Source organism: Euleptes europaea, chromosome 14 (assembly GCF_029931775.1).
Source record: "Euleptes europaea isolate rEulEur1 chromosome 14, rEulEur1.hap1, whole genome shotgun sequence".
In the NCBI taxonomy this organism is placed as follows: domain Eukaryota; kingdom Metazoa; phylum Chordata; class Lepidosauria; order Squamata; family Sphaerodactylidae; genus Euleptes; species Euleptes europaea.
The window spans coordinates 14,931,290-14,949,853 of NC_079325.1; the positions used below are offsets into that span (position 1 = coordinate 14,931,290).

The window sequence follows — 18,564 nt, forward strand, 5'->3', positions numbered from 1 at the left end:
TTATGACTGGCACTATCTCATGGGGCTTGAGGCAGAAGATAAGAGGTCGGTTGCTTTCTTATTGGCACCCTACACCAACCTGGTCCAGATTATTTTCATTCCTGACATTAACCCTTCTACAGCTGGAGAAATACCTACTGTAAAATCACAGTGGACACAATAACTTTATGGTTAAGCTGTATAAATCAACAAGGGGAAATTGACTCATGCAATTAACCGAAGCGGCATCTGCCATCTGCCCAAACCCTTACAAGGTTGGAGGGGACAATATAGACTCTTCCTTCGTATGAAGATAAAACCAAACTCTGCTGGATGAAGCCAATGATCTTATAAATCTAGCATTCTGTTACTTATTTAATTTATTTTAAATGATGCCTCTCAACACAAGCATTCCTAGGGTGGTGTACATAAAGCTACAAAAGGCATTTCCATTAACATTCAAACAATGGTCAAATAGTAGAACTCTGATGATCAAGTATTGGGGTGAGAGGGTTGAACCACCTTGCCAAAGGCTTGGAAAATTATCATACCCTTCATAAGACACCTGAAATTGAAAAGAAAAGGCTGTGATTAAACAGAGGGAGGAAAGAGTTCCACAGGTGGGGCATTGCATCAAAGAAGACCCTGTTCCTGTTAGCCATCCATCTTACTTTCCAAGGTAGTGACCACTCAGGAATCGTTTGGAGGCTTACAAGCTGGCCATGATGGTCAACAGCATTTCCTGGTTATTTTGGCAGGCTTTTGGTAGAAGAGTCTACCAAATACCCTGCTTCCCTCTACTTTTAAGGAGTCTCAAGGCAACTTACAATTGCTTTCCCTTCCCCTCCCCACAACTGACACCTTATGAGGGAGGTGGGGCCTGTAACTGGCTGGCCCAGGGTCACCCAGCCGGCTTCATGTGGAGGAGTGGGCAATCAAACCCGGTTCTCCAGATTAGAGTCTGCCGCTCTTAACCACTACACCACACTCAGTGAACAGATACACCCAACTCTGAACATGAAGGTTCCATTTGGCTATCATGCTGAACCTGTTGATAGATCTATCTTCTGTGAATGTTAATCCCTTTTTAAGGCTGCCTAAGCTCGTGACTATCATTACGTGATGTGGCTAAGAAACTGAGTGCCACTTTTGTTGACTTCCCCTCTGTTGCCAGTCTTTGAGAGGGAGTTGTGATGCTTCCTCTCCCACCCAGATGGTCTTACCTTCAGGAAGGGGAATGGAGGAGAGTTTCCGCATTACCGTGGGATTGCTTTGTGACCTCTTTCCGTTTGCTTCCCCAACTCAGCTTGTTCTCTTTCCGTTTGTTTCCCCGTCTCAGCTCGTTCCTCCTATCCTCCCCCTCCTCTTTCCTGCGACTTGTAAAATGGGTCTAATACTTTGGCAATGCTTAATGCAATAAAGTGTACAAAGCCTTGTGAAATCCTCTTAAGAGGAAGCTAAATATTGATTATTATTCATACGGCAATTATTGTTCCTTTCAGGGAAGAAGATTATTAATGTCATTAAAATTGCTAGCAGCATCTAAGTGGTTGTATTTAAACCCTAGAAAAGAATCTGTCAGTTGGATTAATTTATGTGTTTAAAAAATGCCTGCTAGAGGGTCCTCCCTGACCCACCCTTCCTCACAACAAACCATGCTTCCAACAAGAAATAAACCTTGGAAGCTATCTTGTGCAAAAATATTGGGTTCCAATTCTTTTTAGCACAAGGATGGAATGGTTGTTGGGCATCAGAAATTCTTTGCGATTTGGAGTGAGGAAATGTACCTGAGATAGAGGTCAGGGTTTGTATCTACCCTTTGCTTCTGCTGAGTAGGTTACTATAAATAGATCAAAAGCAGCGTGGTATAGTGGTTAGTGTCCAACTAGGATCTGGGAGATCCTGGTTCAGATTCCCAATCTGCCATGGACACTCACTGGATGACCTTGGTCCAGTCACACTCTACCTAACCTACCTCACAGGGTTGTTGTGAGAGCAAAATAGAGGAGAGAATGATTTGTGCTGTCCTGAGCTCCCCAGAGGAAGGGTGGAGCTAAAATGTACTTAATAATGAGTAAGGATCATCCAGGGTGACTAAACAGAGAAACATTTGCAATCCCCCCCCCCTTTAGGCCTCAAATGCTACACAGGTATTTCAGGGCTGGTGAGTGAGTTACTCTTGTGCACTGATGTGCCAAGTTGATCAAGTTTCCTGTAATTAATTCAATTTAAATAGCATCCAGATATGTCTTCTTAGCACATTTCTAGGCCTACCTTGAGTGGCTAAAAGGAAAAGTAAGGGCTTGTTTTAAAAGAATCTTTTTATGTTTTTATATTTTAAATTGTTTATAGTATTTTTAAAAGTGTGCACCTGTTTTTTATATGATTGCTGTCTGCGCTGTCCCTCTGAGTATAGAATGGACTATAAAGCGAAAAACAAATACATCTCAGTATAAAAAAGAGTTTAAGGGCATGAATACCATAAAGCCTCCAGGCCTCACCTGCTCTGAAAACGCTTTCTAATGACAGTCAGACTCTCCCTCCCTCCTAGCATGCTGTCACAGTGACAATATAAATGATGGAAGGTATATATATCTTTGAAAGACAGGATGAAAGATCTCTGATGTCATCTTAGTTGAAACACACAGCAAAGCCACTTTTTTTGGAAGTGCGAGGGGGGAGACACCTGGAGATTCTCCCATGTGGTGAGGCTCTTCAGCTGGGTGAGGCTTGGCAGATGATTGCTCCTGCAATGTACCTATAAGGAGTCAATATATTCACCATTATCTTCCTTTCTTATCAGTGCTGAGGAGTTGGGTTTAGGGCTTACTGCCCCACCTTAGACCTTAGCTGTTGAACATCTTTATAAATGATTTGGATGAAGGAATAACATCTTTATAAATGACTTGGTCCATCAAGGGCAGTATTGTCTGCTCAGACCGGCAGCGGCTCTCCAGGGTCTCAGGTAGAGGTCTTTCCCATCACCTACTTGCCTAGTCCCTTTAACTGGAGATGCCGGGGATTGAACCTGGGACTTTCTGCCTGCCAAGCAGATGCTCTACCACTGTAGCTTGATGATGGTACCCAGGGCTACCTTTGTGATAGTTAATCAAGACATTACTGGGAGAACATCAGGGTAAGAGACAAAACGTAGCATCTCTGTGGCTCTCAGAAAGTGTAGTTCCAATCTGACACTGATGCTCCTCACTTTCCTGTGTGATCCTTAGCTCAGCAGGTGACGCATCTGCTTTGCATGCTGAAGATCCCAAGTCTGATCCCCTGCATCTCCAGTTAAAAGGATCAGGTAGCAAATGATGCAAAAGGCCGTGACCTGAGACCATTGAGAGCTGCTGCCAGACAGGGTAGACCATACTGACCTGAGAGGTAATATGAGAAGACTGAGAAGTGATATGAGAACCTCTTCAAGTACTTGAAGGGCTGTCATGCAGAGGATGGTGCCAAGTTGTTTTCTGTTGCCCCAGAAGGTCAGACAAGAACCAACGGGTTGAAATTAAATCAAAAGAGTTTCCGTCTAGACATTAGGAAGAATTTTCAAACAGTTAGAGTGGTTCCCCAGTGGAACAGCCTTCCTTGGGAGGTGGTAAGCTAGATGGCCATCTGTCAGCAATGCTGATTCTATGACCATAGGCAGATCATGACAGGGAGGGCATCTTGGGCATCTTCTGGGCATGGAGTAGGGGTCATTGGGTGTGTGTGGAGGAGGTAGTTGTGAATTTCCTGCATTGTGCAGGGGGTTGGACTAAATGACCCTGGTGGTCCCTTCCAACTCTATGATTCTATGACCTCGTCAGACCAGTGTTATGACTCAGAATAAGGCAGCCTCATGGGTTAATGTGAGCTCTGCAAACAGCCACAGAGTTTGGGTTGGGTGAGTATTCTCGTGGCCGAGAGTTCTTGCCTGGCGCTCCGATTCCCACATCAAATAAGTTAGAGCGCCAGTGTTTTTAGACCGAGTCGCCGGCTTTTGCATTGTCGATTGAACGATGGCTCTCGCCCCTGGGCTTTCATAAAGCGAGGTGTGTGCATCTCAGCAGGAAAGCCCCATCAGCAATGCAGTAAATAAATAAAAGTGGAGGAAATGTGTTATTGCTTTCATATCTAATGTCTAAAGCCATCTCAGACAATAAAGGTTGAAAGTAGAAAGCCCACCTGAGCCAAAATTGCCCATTGGCTCCCCCATCGATGCTGTTGCTGTTGATCATACAAATAGATACGTAACAGCAGTAGAATTGCCAGTTATCCTGCAAAAGATCTTGGGGGGGAGATCATAAACTGCCCCCACCTTTGAAATGTAACTGATATCAATCGTTGGCCTTGATGGTGTGAGCATTAATGAATTGTACTTCGTCTTCCATTTCTTAGGTGTGATTTCAATGTCTTGCCAGTGAAGCAAAAACATGCACCCCTGGGTGTTTTTACGGGCACATCAGTGGCGGACTGTGTCTAAAAATGTTGGATGCCAAAAGACAAAGGGGGCCCACCCACAACTATAAGTCGCAATAATAAAGATTTGAGCCTATATAATGTATGTGTCGGCCTCACATACCCCGAATCAGAATTATTTTTTTCAGAGTTATTTATGATATTCTTAAATATAAAGTATCCTTGAAAAATGATTTTATTTTTTTAAAAAATATTGAAATAGTAATACAGCGTACATTTTAGTTGCATACAGTAATAATATTGGAACTTCTATTATATTTTCAAGCTACTAAAAAGGTCATTAACATTTTTAACATATTGTCTAATGTTTAAGGGGCCCCACTTCATCAGGGGCCCACAGGGCCCACTTGCCATCAGGCAAGCTGACACCGTGGCCAGTCCGCCACTGGGACACATCATCTTATGTCAACTCCTACCATGTATGATGTACAACTGTTCTGCACAGCTAGCGGCCTAATTTAAGTGAGACATTGTCCAAGTGCCCAGCTCCAGGGAACAGTTTTTTGCCTCATCAACATCACATTGAAATCAGGACTCCCTGCAATCCGTGGGTGGTGTAGTGGTTAAGAGCTGTGGACTCTAATCGGGAGAACCGGGTTTGATTCCCTGCTTCTCCACATGAGCAGTGGATGCTAATCTGGTGAACTGGGTTGGTTTCCCCACTCCTCCACATGAAGCCGGGTGGGTGACCTTGGGCTAGGCACAGGTCTCTCCTAACTCTCTCAGCCCCACCTACTTCACAAGGTGTCTTTTGTGGGGAGAGGAAGGGAAGGAGATTGTAAGCCAGTTAGATTCTCCTTAAAAAGCAGAGAAAATCAGCATATAAAAACCAACTTCTTCCTCTTCTTCTTCTTCCTCCTCTTCTTCTTCTTCTTCTTTTTCCTCTTCCTCTTTTGCTTCACAGGGGCCAGCTCTGTTGGGTGTTTGGGAAATCATTGGTGTATTGTTTCTCAGAGAAGGGCAAAAAGAAAAGAAAAGGGAGTTTATCGAACTGTCTTTCAATAGTATGTGTGTAAGAGAAAGAGAGATAAACCACTCTTTTTGGTTTCGTTTTTGTTTCTAAAGATTTTGTTTTTTTAGTAGATGTATAAAAACAGAATGTAAAAAAATGAATACAAAAGAAAAGAAAAATTGGTCATATCATGCCAGCAGTTACAATGGCGTCAATTACAACAGAAGAAAAAGCAAGAATAAAACTGACAGTAACATTATAGACAATGTATAATAAAAAACAAAAGTTATGAACCGTGTAAATTGAATAATGATAAGTATTACACAATGATCATCCTAATAATCTTAATGCAAAGCATAAGATACTCTGTATAATACTTGATAAGCATGGTATTGGGGTTAAACGATGTTATACAATGAATTCCAAAATGTAATAGATAAAACTGCTTGCAATAATAGTAATTTTTATAAATCTCAAAAGATATTTCCCTAATATTAAAAATTAAGGTTTGCTTCCTTTTTGGCACATTTTCAATACAGTATGCCAAGGCGATTTTTTATGCTTCATATATATCGTTGCAACAATCTTTTTTTTTTTACACCCCTTTTTTAAGAATAATATGAGATTGCTTTTTAAGGTGTATGTGTTTTTTTTCCTGAGGCAGCTTTGTACATTACAACAAAGCAAGGGGAGATTAAGGAATAACTTCCTGACAGAGCGGAACAGGCTTTCTCGGGAGGTGGTGGGCTCTCCTTCTTTGGAGGTTTTTAAGCAGAGGCTAGGTGGCCATTGGTCAGCAATGCTGATTCTGTGAATGTAGGGAGATCATGAGAGGGAGGGCAGGTAGGGTTGCATCAGTGTTTGGTTCTCCTGGCCTTTCTTACATGCTCAGGGTAATGTCGGTTGCCACTCTGGGATCAGGAAAGAATTTTCCTCCAGGCCAGGGATCCTGGAGGACTTTTGCCATCTTCTGGGCATTGAGCAAAAGTCACGGAGGGTATGCGGTGGGGGAGGTAGTTATGAATTTCCTGCATTATGCAGGGGGTTGAACTGGATGACTAGAAGGAGACTGGCAGCTTTCTGTTGCCCCACCTGCTGCCTCCAAAAAGAACTGAAGACTTTTTAAAACCTGGATTCCTAGTTTGCTAGGGAGACCCCTGTCCTGCTTTCCCCTACAGATGAAAATTGAAATCAATACTCCTGCAGAAGCTCCCACTAGAGAATACTATGTTAAAAAATACCTCCAACTATTTGCTTTGCAACAAATCCCACTATCTAGTTTTGACCTAATCTGTCACAGGAGTTTTTTGTCTGTTTTTTTTTTTTTTTTTTAATCCAAACTAAGGTCATTTATGCATGGGAGTTTTACCTGAGGTTCTTTACTCGCTGGACCCACCCTTTCCTGTTGGGAATCTATGCACCAGCAGTCTCCAAGCTCAAATCAAGTCCCCACCCTTTAAATGCTGCTTTGTAATTGGCTTACTTGAAGTGCTTACTGTGAGAGAAAATCCCCCCCCCAAAAAACCCAATTGCCACATAAAGAAGCATTTTAAGTACAACAATATAAAAAACAGAGCAATCTGAAAGGAAGGAGGAAGAATCCAAGCCTCGGTTTTAAAAAGCTTTTCTTCTGCTCAGAAAGAGCTCCGAGGAGGCAGGAAGCAGGAAGTATTTGAAGCCCCACCTCTGGACATGCTGCTTTGTAATTGGCAGTGAGCAAAACCAAGCTTGTGTGTCCCGTACTTTGCCTTATGCATGGGGATTTCACCCAGGCTTTGCTCAGGGAAGATGGAAGAGTCGGGTTAACAGAGGAATGGGAAGACCTGGACATTGCAAGGGCTGGGCATGAGGTAATCTCTGATGGACAGAAAACTCATGCAGAACTCCAAGGAACAACTGATTCAGACCAGGTGCATACGTGAGTGAAAGTACCCATGCATAAAGGACCATACAGAACCTTTAAAACTGGGAGAAAATGTGCCCTTTCACCCATCTTTAACTGGACAGCTCTGGTGAGTGAACAAAGGAATCATCCACGGCTTTATCAAAGGGTGTTCTCTAACTGGTTTTCAACCATCTTCTATGCATTTCCTCAGTTGGTTACAAATTTGCCACATATAATGCACCTTGTGTGATCAATGCACCGCAATTGTGTAGCCTCTTGCTATTGTATGGAGCTATCGACAAAACGGTTGCTGCTGCTGCTAGAAGCCGATCTTTGACTGCAGCCTCAGCTTGGCTAATTAGTTCTGGGGATCTATGCTTGAATTTCAGCGCATTCCTTGACATTAAAGGCCTTTAAATGCACAATGCCTATGTTTGCTTGTGCCAGTATTTTCTAAATTCAGGGGGCTGCCACTGATCACAGCAGTGAGGCTGGGGGATGACAGCATTTAACCCTCTCTCTCTCAGAGAACTGGGTTTGATTCCCCACTCCTCCACATGAGTGGTGGATGCTAATCCGATGAACCGGGTTGGTTTCCCCACTCCTACACATGAAACCAGCTGGGTGATCTTGGGCTAGTCACAGCTCTTCAGAGGTCTCTCAGCCCAATCTACCTCACAAGGTGTCTGTTGTGGGGAAGGGAAGGTGGTTGTAAGCCAGTTTGATTCTTCCTTAAGTGGTAGATAAAGTCTGCATATAAAAACCAACTCTTCTTCTCCTCCTCCTTCTCCTTCTTCTCCACCTCCTCCTTCTTCACCTCCTTCTTCTTCTCCTCCTTCTTCTCCTTCTTCTTGTTTTCCCCATTGAGTTTTCTCTGTGAGGGTGGGAAGGTATCTCTACTTTTCCCCAGTGGGCAGCAAGCAACTTATGGGGGGTAATATGAATCGGGCAAGTGGAAAAGGGTTGTGTGTGTGTGTGTAAATTGCTGTCAAGTCATAGCGGACTTACTGCAACCATGTAGAGCTTTCACTCTAGCCCATTGTAACTGCCTGCCCTCAGCACTACTGGAAGAGAGATACTTGCCTGTCCCCTATTCTCAGTGTCTGTGTTCCTGCTAGTTGAATGCAGTGTTATTATATTGTCTGCTTTGTTAGGATGTCCATTCCACATATCTCACCTATACTCTAAATGCCCAGGAAGATCTGGAAAATTCTACACATGTCTCCTCCTTGCAGGCTGCTCCAACGAGACCACCTTTAAAGTGGCCAAATTCTGTGCTGAGATCTTGTCTATAAGAAGATATTCCAAAAGTTTTAATAACTTTTATGTATAATTAATTACAGCATAATAGGGTTATGAATTTTAATCTTTGTATATTAATTTTATATTTGTATGCAAATTGGGCCATTAAACTGATGCTGACTGATCTTTTGATCGTAATAAATGTGGAGACTGAGGTTGAGTTTTCAAGGCAAGAGACGATCAGAGGTGGTTTGCCATTGTCTGCCCACCAGCCCTGCTTAGCTTCTGAGATGTAATGAGATCAGGCTAGCCTGGGCCATTCGGGTCAGAGTGGAAAGGGTTAACATTCCCAATCCCAGCACTGCTGCACCAATCCAGTCAGCAGACCCTGCAACTGAATTTTGTTGAAAGAAAAAGTGCCAGAAGATTGGATTGTGGGTCTCCTGTAGCGTGTGGGGTTTTGTTTTTGATTCTCTTACATTGTGCAGGGGATTGGACTAGAAGACCCTGGTGGTCCCTTCCAACTCTGTGATTTTATGATTCTTGGATCCACATCACCTATAACCCATCCATTGTGGTAGTTTTGTTTTTAAGGCTCATGAACTGCATCCTACATTTTGTCTCATCTTTTTGCAGTTCCTCCGGATGATCCAGTCATTATTGGGGGGCCCATCGTGAGCCTAAGAGCTGGAGATCCCCTGAATCTGACCTGCCATGCTGATAATGCCAAACCAGCGGCATCCATCATTTGGATGCGGAGAGGAGAAGTAATCAATGGAGCAACCTACTCTAAGGTAAGGACACCTGAGACTGGGAAGGAAGGGAACTCAGGCACAGTTTGGAGAATGATGACCATTCCACTGTGCACGAGGTGGAAATAAGTCATGCACTGAGAGCATAGAGGGTTTTTCCCCCTCTCTCATAATATTAGGATTACATATCATGCAAAGAAATTGATTGGTGGTACATTCAGGACAGACAAAACTCCTTTGGCACATAGGATATATTTAATTTAGGGTGTTCACTTCTGCAAGATGTTGTGATTGGCATTGACTTAGGCAATTTTTGTCAAAGGTCAGACAAATCCATGAAGTGTATCCATCACTATGGCAAAACTGAATAAGGATGTTCCCGGGTAGTACCCCTGAATACTAAATGCTGGATACTCACAAAGGAAGAAAGATCTTGCCTCCAGGCTCTGCTTGAGGGCTTGCTGGAGGCATCTGACTTGACAGGGAGGTTGGTCTAGGTGGGTGTTGTTGTTTTTCTGTTTCATCAAACAAAGATCTGAAGTTCACCCCCAATCAGTGTTTGGCCCTCAGACAATATAAAGAAGATGACTGAGGGCTGGTCACCCTCCCTGGCTTGTTATGAGATAAAATGGAGAAAGGAGTACCATGTATGCTACCCGGAGCTCCTTGGAGGAAGGGTAAGATGCAAATGTGATAGAATGATGGATGGATGATAGGCAGGTAGTCTCAGAGGGCAGCTGTGTTGGTCTGCAGTAGAACAGCTAGGTTTGAGTCCAGTAGCACCTTAGAGACCGACAAGATTTTCAGAGTTTTATCTTTCAAAAGTCAAAGCTCCCTTCGTCAGATATACTCTGAAAATCTTGTTGGTCTCTAATGTGGGTATCTGATGAAGAAAGCTGTGACTCTCAAAAGCTTATACTCTGAAAATCTTGTTGGCCTCTAGGGTTGCCTGGTCTCTCTTCGCAACTGGCGGGAGGTTTTGGGGGTGGAACCTGGGGAGGGCAGGGGTTGGGGAGGGGAGGGACTTCAATGCCATACAGTCCAGTTGCCAACGCGGCCATTTTCTCCAGGTAAACTCCAGGCTGTCAAAGATAAGACATTTTGGAGGACTTTGATTCATAGGGTTGCCATGAGTCAGAAGCGACTTGACGGCACTTAACACACACACAAACTGATCTCTTTCGGCCGGAGATCAGTTGTAATAGCAGGAGATCTCCAGCTAGTACCTGGAGGTTAGCAACCCTAATGGTCTCTAATGTGCTAGTGGATTCGAATACAGACAGAGACACTCTAAATAGTGAGGAATATTTCTCTTGAATTCTAATTGTGAGAATAAACATTGCCACTTTGTTTGAATGCCAAAGGACTGCTTCCAGGTTGATGCAGACAGGCAGGCAGGCTAGAGATGAGGGCAGGGAGCTTGGCAAAGTGGAAAGAGGCAAACATTGAAGAAGCGGGAGCAGAATTTTAAGAGCCGGCACTTGGAAGAAATAAACATTGTTTGGGACAAATGGTCCCCATGCTGGCGTGGTGGCCTTAGCTCCTTCCCTGCAGCTGTCATCATGTTGTGAGCGTGATGCGAGGCTCCCACTTCTCAAGGGGCGCACACACCCGCACGATGCATTTATATGAGAATTATAGAAGGGTTTATTTCCACTGAAAAGTCTTCAGCCGAAAAGGCCACCAAAGCGCCTCTCAGGCAGGCAAGAAGCTGAGGTGCTTGGGGATCAAAGGCTGTGCGAGGAAATAACGTTAACTTCTTTGTGTGGGAAACAGCCGTTGATGAGATGTCAGCAGTCCCTTCATGCTTTTCCGCATAACTTTGTGTTTGGCCCTGGTGGAGTTTGCATTATTATAGGGGCTCGGATTGGGAGTTGTGTTCCTGTGCCATAGAGTCATGTTTTGCCCATAAGCACGTGACTCATCCATTATTAATAAGCAAAAAGAAAAGAAATCGGCGGGAAAGAGTTTCGATCTGTGCAATCAGGGTGACCAGGTAGGGTTTTGAAGGCAAGACACGTTTGGGGGTAGTCTGTCATTGCCTGCCTCTGTGTGGGCTGAGAGAGTTCAGAGAGAACTGTGACTGGTCCAAGATCACCCAGTAGGCTTCATGTGGAAGAGTGGGGAATTGAACCTGGTTCTCCAGATTAGAGTCCACCATTCTTAACCACTACATCATGCTGGCTCTAGTGAATAAAGCCCTCTCAAGTCCAGGATCACCTTTGCCATGCCCAGATGACGGCTTAGGCTTCTGACCTAGTTTGCTGCCTGCTTTCTTCACATCTTGCTTTTGCTACAGGGCTAGGCCTTCCTTAGACTTGTTCTTTTCCTTCTCCCGCTTTTCATCTACTGCTTGCTAACCATGCCTGGTTCCTGGTTCCACTCCCATTAATCAGGACCAGATTTGTGGTTGTCCCTCTTGCTTTGGCAGGCCAGGTAGGTTTGCCAACCTCCGGATAGTAGCTGGAGATCTCTTGCTATTACAACTGATCTCCAGCCAATAGAGACCAGTTCACCTGGAGAAAATGGCTTTGGCCATTGGACTCCGTGGCATTGAAGTCCCTCCCCTCCCCAAACCATGCCCTTCTCAGGCTTTGCCCCAAAAACCTTCTGCCAGTGGTGAAGGGGGACATGGTAACCCTAAGGCCAGGAAATCTTCCAGCCTGTTCTCTCCATTCCCTGCCACTGTTCAACAAGGCAGCAGGGAGTAGGAAATGGGAGGTGACAATTCTGCATCATGCCAACGCACGATGTCATGTCTGGGATGAAAGTGGAAGTGACATCACTGTGCCAGCATGATGTTCTACGTTTAACCATAGAATGTTGGTTGAATCCTAGAGCATTGTGCAGACACGATGACATCACTTCTGGTTTCATGACAGAAGCTGGGAAATTCCTGGAGATTCAGGGTTGGATCCTGGGGATGGTGGAGTTTGGCGAGGGGAGGCAACTCATGAGGGATGTGATGCCCTGGACTCCACCTTCTGATGCTGCCATTTTTTCCAGGGGAACTGATCTCTGTAGTCTGGAGAGCAGTTGTAATTCTGGGAGAACTCCAGGTCCCACCTGGAGGCTGCTAACCCTGTGCAAGGCCTATAACTATCCATGGGTACTAGTCAAAATGCACACTAGTCATGATGCATACCTATTCTCTCCAGGATCAGAGGAGCATGCCTATTATATTAGGTGCTATGGAAGACAGGCAGGGTAATGCTGCTGCAGTCGTCTTGTTTGGGGGCTTCCTAGAGGCACCTGGTTGGCCACAATGAGAACAGACTGCTGGACGTGATGGACCTTGGTCTGATCCAGCATGACTTTTCTAAATAAAACTAGTTAATGCTTCTTGCAGTCCTGCTGTCGGACTAGACTTTACAGAATGCAGCTCTGCACATGGGAGACTGGTTTATATCCCCAAATCTGTTATCACTTATCTCTGTTGGGAATTGCATACCCTAAGCGGCTAAAGCTTTTTCTCTGACTCCGTCCGGCAGTTCCACAACTTACTTGTACCGAAGTGGGTCGCTTGGCATCCTGCGACATCTCGGCCACATCTCGCTTTAACAAAAGTTGCTCGCAAACCTTTTAATCCGGTGGTGTCCCAGGTTCACCTCTTTGGCCTTGGGCTACCCTGAGACAAAAAGAGCTTCTGTGCCATGCTGTGGCATGAAAACACAATGGCTAATGGCACTGAGAGAGGCTCAGCAAGCAGAGAGGTCAAGGAGAAGATTTCAAGAGGCCAGAAAAACATGCCGCTAGACGCCAGGAACAAGAAAATAACAAGACAAAGCGAATGGAAATACAGCCCATTGTGCTGAAGAAGACTGTTTCTTGTAATTGCACTTCAGGGTGTTGCGTGGTACGTTAAATTGATGCTGATGTTGTAAAGCTGGTGAAGTCATAGCAACAGGAACAAGTGGAGAGCCAGCGTAGTGTTTAAGAGAGGCAGACTCTAATCTGGAGAACCGGGTTCGATCCCCCGCTCCTCCACATGAAGCCTGCTGGGTGACCTTGGGCTAGTCATGGTTCTCTCTGAACTCTCTCAGCCCCACCTACCTCACAAGGTGCCTGTTGCGGGTGGTGGGGTAGGAAGGGAAGGTGATTGTAAGCCACTTTGAGACTCCTTACGGTAGAGAAAAGCAGGGTATAAAAACCAACTATTCTTCTTCTCTTCTAAACCTAAACACTTCTTCCTGGGGGACCATTAAGGAAACCATGGGCCCTGTTTGGACTGGAAGCCTGCCTCTAAATGGGTGCTCCTAGTGGCGCAACTTCTCCACAATGTCTTTCACCCCTAGGAGATTTGAGTATTGTTCAAGGGGACTGGAAGACATTTCCGTTTGGGCTGGCTTTTAGGGGGCTAGGTTTCAGGCAGCAGAGGATGAGCTGGGTTAATGGTGTGTTGATAGCTATTAAATTGGACCCTAATTGAATTTTAATAGACTTTTAATGGGCTACATAAACATTTTTAATATTTATAATTAACATGTAACATTTGTATAAAACTCCATGATTGCCTCCCCTGAGACTTTGCATGGAGTGGATTTTACGTTCCAATAAATACATACTAGCATCACATCCTAGGTTGGTTGTTGTTGTTTGTCTGATCCTTTGTCAATTAATTCCTTGAAAAGATATATAGATAAATGTGTGTGCTCTCGTCTTGTTTGCACCAAGCTGGAATTGACCCAAACAGTAGACTATATCTGGATGCACTGATTTGTTTACAGCGTCCTCCATGTTTGCATCCATTGCAGTTCAAGGTGCCTTGTAACACTCATGGAAACAACAAGAGAAAAACAATTTAATTAACAGAATCAAGTAAAATTATAAACAGCAGGAGAGAATTAAATCGGCAGATCCAATAGCGGAACGTTATAAGGCACGCCTTAAAACCACTTTAAAACCAAAAAGTAAAATACATATATAAAAACTCAGAGCCAGCAATTAAAACATAGAGCAGGGAGGAAAGGTCAGTGGGGGAACACCAGATGAAACAAAAAAAGTTTTCAGCCATGGGTAGAAGGCAGTGATAGGAAATAGACGAATATCCCTGGGAAGTAGGGTTGCCAACCTCCAGGTACTAGCTGGAGACCTCCTACTATTACAACTGATCTCCAGCCAATAGAGATCAGTTCACCTGGAGAAAATGGCCGCTTTGGCAACTGGACTCTAGGGCATGGAAGTCCTTCCCCTCTCTTCTTCAGGCTCCACCCCAAAAACCTCCCACTGGTGGCAAAGAGGGACCTGGCAACCCTATTGGGGAGGGAGTACCACAATTTTGGTGCCATGGCTGAGAAGGCCATGGGTTGCCACTTCAAGGTGGGGGCACATGAAGCAGGGCCTCATTTCGTCTGAGGTAAAATAAGTAAAGGGGACTAAGAAGGAGCAAAACTAAAAACTCCAATCAAACACTTTGACAATCAGTCTCTCTCTCCCCCTCAGTACGCACACAAGAGGGATCAAGCTGAGAGTTTGTGACTGGCCCAAGGTCACACAGTGAGCTTCCGTGGCAGAAATGGGGATTCAAACCCGGGTCACCCAGGATCCTAGTTTGCCACTCTATACAATATACCACACTTCCTAACTAGAAAGGAGAGGAATGGCACAAATTCAGGGTTGCCAGCTGCCAGGGAGTAGCTGGAGATCTGCTATGACAACTGATCTCCAGCCAATAGAGATCAGTTCACCTGGAGAAAATGGCTGCTTTGGCCATTGGACTCTATGGCATTGAAGTCCCTCCCCTCCTCAACCCCCACCCTCCTCAGGCTCTGCCCCAAAAACCTCCTGCCAGTGGTGAAGAGGGGCCTGGCAACCCTACACAAATTGGAACTGTATAGGTAGGGCAGTTGGCACGCACCCTAAGGCATCTAAGCATAGAGAGCTGTTCACAAACCAACACCTCATTGACGTGAGCAGGCAGGTGCTGAGTATCATCAGCCAAGGCTGAGCTTCTTAGTGAAATGTGGAGGGGGGGAGAGCGGTGAGTCTTAACACCTCTTGGCTCTATGTGATGTGCAGATTAGGATATAAACAAAGCCAGTGGGAATGCTGGCTGAGATCAGAGCCAGGGTGGATTTGCCCAAAACATTGACAGCTGCCGTCAGCCGCTTGCTGGGGCAATTTTTGTCGCTGTAGATCAGCCACTTATAAACCCCCGCTAAACCTGGATGTTCACGCCTCGTGTCTTCGTCGTGGGTGCTGCAGCAGAATAAACCAAGATCAGGAACAGTAACGGGAAGAGCCAGACCTAAGCAACTCAGCTGGGAACCAGCTGAAACTAAGATGTCTTTGCTTGCCAGCAAAGGTGGTGCTGGATAAACCCGCGAGCCACAAATGTGGCACCACCACAAAGTGTTGGTTCTCCAGATGCTGCCCCCTGAACTCTCTCTCTCTGTGTGTGTGTGGGGGGTGCCTGCCTCTGAAGATGATCTTAGTAATCAAGCAGGGCTGTACAGGACAAGGCTATCTTTTGGATACCCTGGATCCAGACCAGTAAGTGGTATTGTGTAGGGGTTAGAGTGTCAGACTAAGATCCCAGACACCCAGCTTCAAACCCCCACTCTGCCACGGAAGCTTGCTGGGTGATCTTGGGCCTTTGCTGGTCCATGACCATAATACATTGAATTGAATTGATCTTGGGCCAGTCACACATTCTCACCCAAACCTACCTCTAGGGTTGCCAGGTCCCTCTTTGCCAGGGCAGGAGGTTTATGGGGCAGAGCCTGAGGAGGGTGAGGTTTGGGGAGGGGAGGGACTTCAGTGCCATAGAGGCCAATTGCCAAAGCGGCCATTTTTCTCCAGATGAACTGATCTCTGTCGGCTGGAGATCAGTTGTAATAGCAGGAGATCTCCAGCTAGTACCTGGAGGTTGGCAACCCTACCTATCTCACATGCTTTTAGTGAGGATAGCATGGAGGAGAGGGGAATGATGTAAGCTGCTTTGGTCCCTAATGGTGAGACAGGTGGGGTATAAATGAAGAGAGAGAGTAAGTAAGTAAACAAGCAAGCCTTTTCTAGGTCAGATCACTTTGAATTGTGCTTGGACTGAGTGCCAGTGTAGATCTTGCAAAACAGGAGTAAGACAATAGCTTTCGTGCACTCCTGTTAACCACTCTAGCTGCAGTGTTATGGGCCAGTTGCAGCTTCCGAGAGGTCTTCAAGGGCAGGCCCATCTCGGTGACTTTGTAGATATACCTGTAGATCACTGTAGTCATTTTCCCCCGAGAAAGGATGTAGCTGGCATACCAGCCAACATTGGTGGAAGATGCTTTGGACCCACTCATAATCACTCAAAGATAAGGCTCCAAGTGCTTCCCAAATAAAAACCTGACCATTTAGCAGAGTGCCTCCCCTTCTAAAAGGAAAACAAAATCTCTGTTCAAATTTTCTTACTAGTATAAAGTGTTGTAATGTAAGAACCCGAGTGAGGCAGTCGTAATAGCGTTTACTCTCATATTATTTGTTTCAGAGGGTATCCTTGTCGGTCTACAGGAGAACAGCTAGATTCAAGTCCAGTAGCACTTTAGAGACCAATAAGGTTTGGGGGGCATCTGCTTTTGAGAGCCAAATCTCACTTCTTCAGATAACTGACTTTGACTCTCAGAGGCTTCTGCCCTGCAAATCTTGTTGGTCAGTAATGTGCTACTGGAGTTGAATACAGACAGACAGAGATACTCTAAATAGGGAGGAATGTTTCTCTTGTATTCTAATTGTGAGAATAATATACCTCCCCCCCCAAAAAAAAATGTTGTTGGACTCTAAGCCTTTTATGCAGGGACGTTTCCCTGCGGTCACCCCCACTGACTGCTTCGGGGCTTCGTTTTGGTTATGTATGACTTTTCCAACCCTCAGAGGTCGCCTCGCTCTCCCCATGCATTTTGCCCATGTTTTTCGGATGCTGTTTTAGCCAAAATCTGGAAAATGCAGGCAAAACACACAGGGAGAATGAGGCAACCTCTGATGGGCGGAAAAGGCATTCAGAATCAAAAGGAAGCCCTGAAGCAGTCGGCAGGGGTGACTGTGGGGAAACATCCCTGCATAAAAGGCCTAAGATGCGACTGGATGCGAATCAAATTATTTCTGGGCATTGGGTACGTTTTCAGTATTTTTCTGTAGGAAAACACAGAGGCTGTTCACAAAACTATTTGCAAGTCAGGCAGCTTATGTTAACAGTGGCTGGGGATCAGGGGCAGGATGAGAAGGCCAAAACAATTATTCTGTGTACTCCCCTTGCAAGGGAAGATGCACAGGCATTGTTTGGATTTGAGTCTTTGGGCGGGCACGGGATTTTCTGGTCCAGGCTGCCTCTACCATCGGCCTGCTCTCCTGCAGCTTCAGCTATATTAGCCAGCTTCATCCTCCAGGCCTTCTGGTTGCTATCTGAGAATCCAGCATTTGATTTGCATAAGCAGAGTGACCTTTTCTTCCCCGCCATCTGATTTGCTTGCAGTATTACAGGCAGATTCTTGCTTTATTGCACCCAAATCCTAAGACATTTCCTTTCTCCTGGCATCAGCAGTGTCTCAGGAAATGGCCAACTGGATACTGAGTGCCAGAGAAGGGAGGGGAAGTGTATTTTTCAAGCCTGGCACAACTGCAGCACATGTGTCTTAGAGAATTCAAGGTCCTTTCCTGCCCTCTATTTCCACATGTGTTTGTGTTTCTTGCAAATCCCCTCCTCCCAGTTCCTCTTCCTCTTATAATCCAGATCAGCTCCAGTGGCCTTCCTTATTACACGCACGCCATGTTGGACATCACAGAACAATTAAGCTTGGTGCTTGATCTTGTCTCCCAAAATGTTATGCGGCAGCCGGTGCTAATGAATGTCAGAGAGGAATGAACTCTGCTTGCTCTGCTGGGTGGCATTAATTACATTCTAAGCCATGGATGTACAGGGCCACCAATGAGATTTTCTGGACCTGACCCCTCCCCATGAAGGCCCTTCCCCACACAGACTACTCCGAGCTCTTGGAGAACGAAGGTTCTTCATTTCTTTATTTCTTTGAACAATTGATACTCGATTCCTGCCTCTTGGCCTGAAGGTTCTTCAACATGCATGTGTGTGTGTGTGTGTGTGTGTGTGTGTGTGTGTGTGTGTGTGTGTGTGTGTGTGTGAATGCATGTGTGCTCAAAAAGAAGAAGAGTTGGTTTTTATATGCCAACTTTCTCTACCACTTAAGGGAGACTCAAACCGGCTTACAATCACTTTCCCTTCCCCTTCCCACAATAGGCACCCTGTGAGGTAGGTGGGGCTGAGAGAGCTCTTAATAGAATTGTGACTGGCCCAAGGT

The 18,564-nt window shown here is 45.3% G+C and overlaps 1 protein-coding gene across 1 annotated transcript in view; it reads left to right on the forward strand.

Moving 5' to 3' along the window:
• KIRREL3 (kirre like nephrin family adhesion molecule 3) overlaps positions 1–18,564 on the forward strand; it is a 370,228-nt gene that overhangs the window by 151,703 nt on the left and 199,961 nt on the right. The window contains exon 6 of the mRNA XM_056860874.1: positions 9,159–9,316. Within this exon, the coding sequence (XP_056716852.1) occupies positions 9,159–9,316 (158 nt within the window). The remainder of the gene's footprint in view (positions 1–9,158; positions 9,317–18,564) is intronic.